This window comes from Haemorhous mexicanus, chromosome 13, assembly GCF_027477595.1.
Source record: "Haemorhous mexicanus isolate bHaeMex1 chromosome 13, bHaeMex1.pri, whole genome shotgun sequence".
Lineage (NCBI taxonomy): Eukaryota > Metazoa > Chordata > Aves > Passeriformes > Fringillidae > Haemorhous > Haemorhous mexicanus.
This window is the reverse complement of record NC_082353.1, coordinates 292,198-302,197: the sequence shown is the minus strand read 5'-3', so window position 1 is coordinate 302,197 and position 10,000 is coordinate 292,198. Positions and strand designations below refer to the sequence as shown.

General features: G+C 43.8%; 1 protein-coding gene across 2 annotated transcripts in view; it reads left to right on the top strand.

The window, feature by feature from the left end:
* The first annotated feature begins 761 nt into the window (after positions 1–761).
* ITGA9 (integrin subunit alpha 9) overlaps positions 762–10,000 on the top strand; it is a 245,290-nt gene continuing 236,051 nt past the window's right edge. For both annotated transcript variants that reach the window (XM_059857962.1, XM_059857961.1), the window contains exons 1-2: positions 762–1,013; positions 9,143–9,270. In XM_059857962.1, coding sequence (XP_059713945.1) covers positions 847–1,013; positions 9,143–9,270 — 295 coding nt within the window. In that variant the 5' untranslated portion in view covers positions 762–846. The remainder of the gene's footprint in view (positions 1,014–9,142; positions 9,271–10,000) is intronic.

Genomic DNA, 10,000 nt, shown 5'->3' with positions numbered 1-10,000 from the left:
ATTTTCAGCTTTTACTTAGCCACGAAGGTTGCTGCTTCTTTTTCAGACCTGAAGTACTTCTGCCGGAAAATACTGCTCTGATTTTTTTACCCGATATATTTTCATTTCTGCTGCCCTGAAAAAAGACACTGCCTCACATCATGGCTTCCCCTTTCCCAAGAAAATCTGTGCGTTTCGGCGCGATGCAAATCAGATCTTTCATCTGTCACTCACGAAGCATTCCTCTCCGCGTGCCAGATTCAAGCGGGGCTAATAGCCTCAAACTAATGGAAGTCAGGACTGATTCCTCCATGTCTTTCTGCCCTAAACTTTGTGATTTCCCTCTTCCCCCTCCAGGCGCCGACCCAGGAGGGGCTGCGCGAGAAGGGGAGTAGGTGGAAAAATGAAAGAAAGTCATAGCTGACAGGCAGTTTCGTGGAAGAGAGGGACACCGAGGGGGAGGCTGTGGGGCCGCGCGGGACACGCGAGGGTGCCGTGGCCGGAGGAGCCGGGCGGTAGAGCAGAGCACGGCGCGTTTCGGGGCCGACGAGCGGCGAGGTCAAGCATGGCACGGCACGGCACGGCCCGGCCCGGCCCGGCCCGGCCCGGCCCGGCACGGCACGGCAGGTACCGCCCAGGGCCGCCAGGGGGTGCCGGCGCCACGGCCGGCCCAGGCGGAGGGGCGCGCGGTGCCCGCGCGGCGCGGGCCGCGGCGGGGCCGGGCCGAGACGCGACGCGGGGCGGGCACAAAAGCGCCGCGCCCAGACACGCCACTTTGGAGTCGGCGCCGGGGGCAGGGTGGGATTGGTGGGCTGGGGTTCAGCACTTAGCGGCGCCGGTGCGGGCGGCTGTCTCGGGACTCCCACTATGCCGGAGGCGCGGCAGTGCGGAGCGCGGGTTCTGTGGACGCTGCTGTGGATGGCCGTGGTGCGATCCTACAACGTGGATGTGGGTCGCCCCGTGATTTTCCGGGGTCCCAACGGCTCCTTCTTTGGGTACTCGGTGCTGCAGCACTACCATGATAGCACACGGTGGTGAGTAGCACGGCCCCTGCGTGCCCGGGATCGGCGAGGGCGCGGGTGGCGGCGGGGATGCGGCCCGGCGGTCGCTGTCGGGATATCCATCCCTCCTGGCAGCCGTATCTCCCGCGACGGCGCGGGTGGACCCGAGCCCTCTCGCATGGGCCGCGAAAGGGGCGCCTCCGCCCTGGACTGCGGGGTCTCTCCCCGCCCTCGGTCCACCTCTTCGTGTGGGTACGTTGGAGGCAGAGTTGTGGGCTCCGCGCCCCTAGTGCACGAGGGATTTCTCTAATGTGAGCCGGGGGCCCCGCGCTGCGAGGCGGTCAAACACGGCGATGGCCTTTCTGGGCTGGCCGCCGGCGCTTGCCATTGTGACCTAGTTGTCCTCAAGCGCCAGCCGGCCCGCGGCCGATGTCTCGACGCTGTGCTCAATCCCCCTTCCTCGCTGGAAATATTTAGCAGCTCATCGTCTGGACTGCGTACGAAAAAGCGCACGAGGTACGAATGATGATGGGTTTTGCCGTGTTAATGGGAAGTGTTTCTAATAGCGGTAACTTCCACCGAGAGCAGCACACTCAGCGTCCACGGAGCTAACCTACCGCACTCAGCCTGGCGAGGGACAAAATTCCTTCGGAGGCTGAAGAGACGCTTCCAAATAGTAGAGGAAATGTCTGTGTAACTTAAAAAAAAAAAAAAAAATAAATGGCCGGAGAAAGAAAGTTTATCTACATCCAAAAATTTGTGAAACTGGCGAGCTTCTTGTTTTCCTGTTGATTGAAAAGAGCATTGGACCACAGTCTGTTTGTTATCTACGTTAGAGGCTCTTTGTTAGAATTAAAAGTGATTTCTCTCAATTGGATCTAGATGGTGTCATCTGATGCCCTTCTAATGTGAGTAGGAGCAATTTCTGCCAGTAAGCATCCACAAAGCATGTCTTTATCTTTTTATACTTAGATATTCAGCTATTGATGTTGGAACTTTGGTGCACTGTGGTTTAAATAAATTATTCATTCTGGCATACAGTTCTTTAAAAAAGAATTTCTTTCGCACCCTTTAGTTCACAAGTAGTTCTGTGCTCTGCCTTTCTCCATAGTGGCTTTCATGGAGCTTTCATTTTTAAGGACTTAAAAGAAGATATCATAGAGGAAAAGCACCCTCAGAGAAGAAAAGATCTCAGTTTAAAGCGATCCTTAACTTAGGTCAGGAGTCAGTGAAGGGTGCAAAGGCTGAAAGGAACTTCTATTCAACACAAGTTGCTGGGGATTCACAATGGTGTGAATGAAATGCTGATCTGCAGTGTGGTGGGGAAAAAGTGGTAGAATTTGTTGCTTGTTATGTAGGTATCTGTCATTCCGATTGATAATATGATTTATCTTCATATAGCACCTGCTGGTGTGGTATTTTTGGAAGGGGAGGTGGACTAGGGAGGAGTCTTTGAGATAGCCCCACTTAATTTAGAAACATGCTGGACTTTGTGTTGGGCATCTGTCTGAAGGCAGGGATCTGTTAGAAGTCTGGTGCTCAATATTAAAATCTCCAGTTATGTAAATTCAATTTTTTTTTTAAATGGAGCTGATTCATGATGCCTTTGCTGTGAGGTTTCCCCTTCAAGGTATCACCAGAAGAAGAAAAACCAAACCAGCCAAACATCTAAGATCACTAAATGTTTTTAAATAAAAAAATTGTCGCACCTAACACCCAGAAGGGTTAAGGGCAGCTTTATATGGTAAGCATCAGCACAATCAGAAATCATCAGGGTGGGATTGTCACCACTTGATGGGAATGTTCCTTGTGAGACTAGGAAGTTTGTTTTCATGGATACTTCAAAATCCTGTTCCCAACTGACACTGGGATAACGAGTTGGGAGAAGAGTATTTTTATACTTCCCTTCATTCTAGTGTGCTGTGTGCAGTTCTGCTTGTAATGTGTGTGTGCATCCTAAAGGTCAGTAATGAATCTCTTAAAAGTATATGCAGCCTTCTTCCAGTTTTCTGAAGCTTCTCTTAAGAATCAGGGTTATTGTTTCATTTTGTGTGTCAAGTTTTTTTTCTTTCTTCTTGTGACTTTTATATACCAAAGGAAGAGCTATCTATGATTTCAGTTTTCTCGTGTTGATTGGTTCTGTACACTGCAATGGGTAGTAGTTAAAATAATTTAACTGTAGACAATGATATTTTGGGCATTGAAGGCTTGCCCGGTGAGTTTAGCACTATATGAGTCTGCAAAAATGTGATTGATCAAATCTGAAGCTGATAGGGCTCCTGCCCATCTAAAATTGTTTAATATGTTAATATGCTCTCAAGAATTTGAAGGTATTCAAGGAACTCTTGCTCTTCATTGCTTGTGGGCCTGATACTCACCTAATGTACTTCTGATCATGAGAGCTGTCTTGTTTTCCATAGCCTTGTCTGTGTGCTGGTGTGTATGAACATATATGTATGCGTGTATGTGTGTGTGTATATATATATAATGTTTCAACTCTTTTCCAAGACCACAAAGGCACCTGTCTGTATTTCCTACCTTATGCCCATAGGTTTCCAGTAAACTGGTTCAGGGTTTGGTGATTCTTTCAGGCTTCATATGAGCCAAATATTCATGTAGAATGAAAAAAAGGGAGGTGGGGTATTTGGTATGAAATCTTAGATCAGATAAATGTGAATAGTCAGGCTGCTGCACGCAGGAGTTACAACTGTGAACTGGGTGTTCAGCTGCCGCTACAGTGGCGGAGCCAGTCGGTGCCTTTGACATTTTCTGCAGTAGTTGATTGCAATGATGGTTCCATTGAGCTGTTTTTGCACATTTTCTTGTATCAATAAATATTTCTCAACAGAGATGTGCTGAGATTATTGTATTTCTGAAAATGTCTGCTTTTCCTTCCTTAAGTGGGTTTTATGGCTGTAAATCTTGACAGGTTTACTCAGTTACCCATCATTGCCATTTTCAGCAAGAATCCAAGTGGCTGGTTGCATTTAGAGCAGGGACAAGCTGAAGTGGTTCTGCTCTCGATATTATGATGAAACTTAGAGTAAGGACTCAAAAAACCACCAAGAAACGACCCCAGACAATTAAACAAGAAAAAAAAAAATGCACATTTTTTCCCAAATAAAAGGTGGTAATAATTTGAAATCTCTGATTCTTCTTTTTTAAAATAAATAAGATGTTACTTTAGTCTCTCCCTTTCCCTCCTCATGACCTCTTCTTGCTGACACCCTCAAATCTCTCAGCAAGTCCAGGGTGACCATTTCTTCTTCTCTAGCCAAATAATCTGGCATGAAAAAGTAATGAAGTCAGTTTAGTTGCATGGTGTCCTGCTGTGAGTTCTACAATAAAGAATAAGTCTGGTTTCTGTGCTGTTGCATCATTCCTTCAGCCCTGCTCTTCACCAGTTTGTGCTGCTGCTGAAATAATGACGGTTGATCTGCATCTTGGGCCGCTTGATATGTGTTGTAATGCATGTCATGTAAACTCATGTGCAGTCAGAAGGAAGGCATTTCAAAATTGGATGGAATAAGCTTTCTAATACAATTTGAAACAATAGAAAGCAGGCATTCTTTATCTGCACAGGACATGCAGCTGATCTCTCCTTGTTCTGCGTATGTTGTGAGACTTTACAACAAGGTGCTTATCAAAATCATATATATTCAATAAAACGTGTTTCTTATCTAATAAACATAAACATTACTTTCCTGGAAATATTTTACATGCATCTGCCTCCTTCTGAAAGTCCTTTTATGGTTCTGGGGGTTTATTGAGAGGGGTCTCTGGTGGTTGTATGCACTGAATGCTTCAATATTAAAGGTGACCTTTTCTTGAACTTTTTATTTGGGCACGTGCTATTGCTTCTTCTTACATAACTTGCCTGAACAAACACTGTAGGTCTCTTTATCTGTTTCTCCACTGGTTCCAGTCACATTTATCATCCTGTGTGTATACCTTTATATCCTTTCTTGGTTTTTTTGCCAGCTTAGTTTTTAAACTCTATTCAGCAACTTCAAGGAAGCTGAAAAATTTTATTCTCTATGTTATTTATCAAATGTGTGGGAACAGATTGACCCAGTGGAGACTGAGTGTTGTGTGTATAATCTACAGTGATGCTGTAGATTCTGCCATGGAATTTTGAGGAACCTGAGCTTGCTGTCATTGGTCATGGATCATCCAGCCCTCCTGCTTTTTGCTCTGCATGTCATGGATGAAACACAGGGTTTTATTTCAAGTAACTGGGTTTTTTTGGTAGTAACACAGACCTTTCTAAAGGGGAGAAACTCAACTGGGCTATGATGGTAGGGCGCCATCCTGTGGTATGCTTTTGAAATGAGCTGTGGTATGTGAGGATTTTTAAAGATTTTTTTCCCCTGACAGTAACACTGCAGTCAGGTGAGGTGCCTACAGTCCTCAGTCTTTAAATTGTGATTGTCTTATCACTGCTGATGTGCTGTAGGGGGGATGCTTAATGTGCTTGGCATCTCCAGCCATTGGTCAGCTCTGCACTTTTGCTCACTGTTCCTTTTGTTAAATGCAACACTTAATTTCCAAATCTGTATGTCCTGAGGGTCAATCACCAGGGAAGTGATCATTACTGTTCTTCAGGAATTAATTTTAAAGAGGTGTGAATTTCTCTGTGGCCAAGAAAGCTTTTTGTCATCCAATAAAATTGTCTGCTGCAACTCCTTCAGTGGCATGGTTTCCAGCCATGTGGCTGCATAGTTTTCTCAATACAGATTAACATGTTTGTCATTGATCGTGTGAGTATGAGTGCAAGAAGAGAAAGTTAAGTGGCCTTTCTTCTTTCTGCTCCCTATTTTGGTTTAAACCCCAGTACTTTTTTCACAGAGCCAGTGGGAGGTGGCTGTTGCTTACAGATTTCTGTTCACCTCAAAGAAAATGGCTGAAATAGCTCCAAATTCCCCTCCTCCTGTTCTTGGTTCTCTTCCTTTCTCCATAGAAAGTAGCCTCTTTCTCTTTATGGGGTTTCCCCTTCAAGGTATCTTCATGCAGCTACTCACTAATATTGTAGGGGCTTCCCATAGAATAGTATGGTTGTGAGAACCTGCAGTCATCAATAATCTCTGCAGAGAGTATCACTCACATAGTAAGCCTTTTGGCAAAAGGCTGGAGAACTGCTGGTACCTGCTTGCCGACTGCCCAAGTAGTCATATAGTAGCACTGGAAATCTGTACCACAAAAATCAGTCATTTTAAACAAATGATGGTTTAATTATTTGGAATATATTGGAAAGCTGTACTTCTTCTGTCTGTCTTTATATCTTCTGTGTTCATGCCAGGCAAGACTTCACAGCACTGAAATAAAAGACTCTATTAGGCTCTAAGATTTTATTTTGAAATGTATTCCTGATTTGATATAGTAGCAGAGAAAAAACACTTCCTCTGATTGCAGTGCTGTTTCATAAACATTGCAAAAGATTTCAAAGGTATTTTAAATATGTAGAGGAGATACAAACAGGTGGTTTTTTTGCTCCAGGAGTCCCAAAGTGTTTAGATGGAAATGAGTTGTCTATCCAGGTCTGCTGAAAAGTCTCATGATAGTTAAATGGGTGAATTCCTTACAATAGTTAAGGCATTACATACAGAAGCTAATGAAAGAGTAAGCAAGTCTTTTTGTTGACAAGGGAATATTCCAGTCTCTAACCTTTGAATAAATTTTAAGTAATTATTATGTAACAAATACCAACCAAAAAACATGTCAACAAACGGAAAACCTCCTGTTTCCGATCTTATGCATGAGTGAGCATGGATCATGCTAGATGAAGCAGTGGTTCTGCAAAGGCTTCAAATGCTGAGTTTTAGGTGCAAGAGTGAGAGAATGAGACTAAGATGACGTAGTATGTGCTATATTGAAATACCAAATTTGAATGCATGGACATGCAAGACAATCCAAAATAAATTTACCATTGGCACACAGCACTGGCTGCTTGTTTTTGCTCAGTCCACATGAAGAAATGGCAATGTATGTTTTCTTTTTGAAAGGTATAATTGCTCAAGACAGCAGCATTATCTGTACCAATTGTCTACTCAAATTGTTAATTACCAATTTTTCCCATTCATCTTTTTAAAGAGAGATGAAAATGCTTTGTAATTTCGGCTCCATTGTCTCTATCTTTCATGTTGCAACCCAAGATATCTTGTGCACTAGTTACTAAATCATTTTTATTTTTCTTAGGTTAGAGCAGAACCTGTTTTAAACTGGAGTTCAGTGTGACCTGTGTTATCTTACTGTTTTAACAGGTCATAGAAACATGGTGTTTCCTTTTGCACTTTGAACCTGTAACTCTTTAAGCTAGTAATGTTTATTTTTATAGATCTCATGACTGTCAATAAGTGAATGTTATGCCTTCATTGCCTGTGTAAATGAAATGAGTGGCGTTTGATTTTATATCTGCTGCCTGCCTAGTAGGATTTCCATTTAGAGCTATTTTTCAAGCTCCTTTGCACTTGTCCCCAAGTGTGCAGCCTTAGTAGATTTTAGCAATTTAAGTGTTTCGGACATTAATTCTCCTCACTCTTGAAAGCATGATATGTGTTACAGAGTGCAAGAGTGCAATTCTGTCAGAATTCTCCAAATGAAGCAGTTTAGCCTATAAAATCTCAGAAAAAATGGTCACTTAACACAGGGGTTTCTAATATCTTTGTAAATGTATCAGTTTTTTTTTTACCACAGGACAGTTTTGTTGCATCCAAGATCCAAGGCAGTGTGTCTGGAGTGGAAATGTGCTCCTGTTGTGTATAGATGAGGCTCTGATGCAGGAGAAGCTCTTTTGCATGACTCGGGTTGGCCCTGGACAAGTGCACACCTTGTGCCTTAGGTCTCCTTGTGTATACTGGGATGGTGATGATGAGTGGTGATTAGTATGGAGCTTTAGATTGGAGGGTGAGGAAAAAGTTGTTAAGAACAGGGAAAACATCCATTTGGGGGTTGGTGCTGGGCGGTCCATCTGTGAGTGGGAGAGTTGTGTATGCAGACTGACTTTGCACCAATTGCTCTTTAGTGGCTAAACCAAGAGCAGTGTGTCCTTGGTCAGCTGCTGCCTCCCAGGTAGCAGCCTGGGTCTGTATAGGGACTTCTGGAGCCTTAGCCCTTTAGAGATGGTTGCCCTTAGTTCCCAGCCCTGGGCTTAACTTTAGTGAGGATTTTTTTACATTCAGGAGATCTGTCATTTGTGACAGTACAAGAGAATTGCTAAACTGTTACTTAGCTACTTGGTGCTCCCCACTGCCCTCCTTGGAGCTGCCCTTCTCCTTCTTAACCTCCTTCTTCCTCCTCACCTGCCCAGGTCTGGGGTCACAACTGCTTGAGAAAAAATGTCCCTTTAATGAGGAGACAGTGAAATACTTGTGCTTCAAAACTTGTGCTTCCCCTGTAATCCTCCTCAAAAAGCATCCCTTAGGGCATAAGAAGATAGAAGCCTAGTTGTTAAAGAGTTTAATTAGATCCTAGCACAAGTGATTAAAAAGTGCTGACCATCTTTCTTTCGAGGGTAACCCTATGGTCAGAGCAGGCCATTGGTGCTTCCCAGAAAGAGTAGATCTCGTGTGGGGTCCAGGTAAAGTCCAGGTAAAGTCTTCACAGCCCTTAACGATAAATGTTGGTTGATAGCAATGTTTTGTGGAAGAGATATGCTTGTATTGTTGGTTTGATTTCTTGCTGTTGTTTATTCAAGAGAATGGGGTGCCTCCTTTCTAAACAAGTTTACAAATCTTGTTCTGCCTGGCAAGAGTGCAGCCAGCAGGAGGTTCAGATTTTATCTGCTTGTGTGTGTATCAGTTCTGGATTGATGTAGCTAAAACTGAGGAAAAGTGGATGCAGATGCTGTTATGCTCTTAATGCTGTCCTAAAAGCTTTTGGGAGGTGTGTGGTGAGGGTGTGTCATTTTAAATGTGGTACAGTCCTAATGTAAAGTTTATTTGTTAAAAATATTTGTGCCTTTACTGTGGAGAAGCACAAAGGCTTCACTGCCTTTATTGTGTGTGGTGTTTTCAGTTTGTGAATCAGTGTCTTTGTTTTACAAGGTTGGTGAGAGAAGTGTTTTTGCTAATGAAGCTCTGGCAATGCAAGCCTTGGTGGTGTTTGTTGATTTTTATCCTTTCCTCCTAAAACTAATAATGTGTTGCTTTGTTTCTGGTTTCCAGGGTCTTGGTTGGTGCTCCCAAGGCAGAATCTAAATACAGCACCTCTGTTCAGTCCCCAGGAGCAGTATTTAAATGTCGAGTTCATACCAACCCTGACAGAAGATGCACAGAACTGGATATGGGGAGAGGTGGGTAGTTATGATGTTGGGACAGCAGGAGGCAACCAAAAAAATCCAAACTGCACGGCCAGCAGTCCTTCTTCCAACTTCAAATTGACCCCAAAATATTGAGAGGCAGCCATCAGCCTTTTCTGATGGGTTTTGAATGCTGTTAGCAAACGTGTCGTATTCTCTTCAGCATTACAAAATAACATCCCACTGGTGCTGGTGTCCTCTCAATGACCTTGCTTGCTCTTTCCAGGGAGTAACCAGGTAAATGTGGATTTTTCCCTGCTAAACCTGAGCTTCTGCCTTTTTTTCACCTGCTTCAGTGTGACTTTTCAGTGTGTAGGTGACTATGTACATGTTTTGGAGTGCTACTGCCTGCTCTGAAGTCAGAGTGCATGAGGTGACCCCAGGCAATGCAGTGATGGGCTCACGATATGTGATGTTATTGGTAATGTGGTGATCTATGGGTTCCCTCATAATACAGCAAATAATTTCTTGAGTTTACTTTTTGTACTTAAATGGTCTCAGTGAGACTGCCATTGCACGGGATCAGTGTTGACTTCAGTTACTCCGATGAACTGTCTGAGGCAGGGGAAGGTGGAGGCCTAAAGTAAAACCATGATCTAAAACTTCCTGCTGGATAATGATGATAAAGAACGAAGCATTTTAATATTTTGGTTTTCGTGGTGACATGTTGCTTTTTCTGCCTTTATACAATAAGGCATTGTTCATCTTTTTGTACTTACACTAA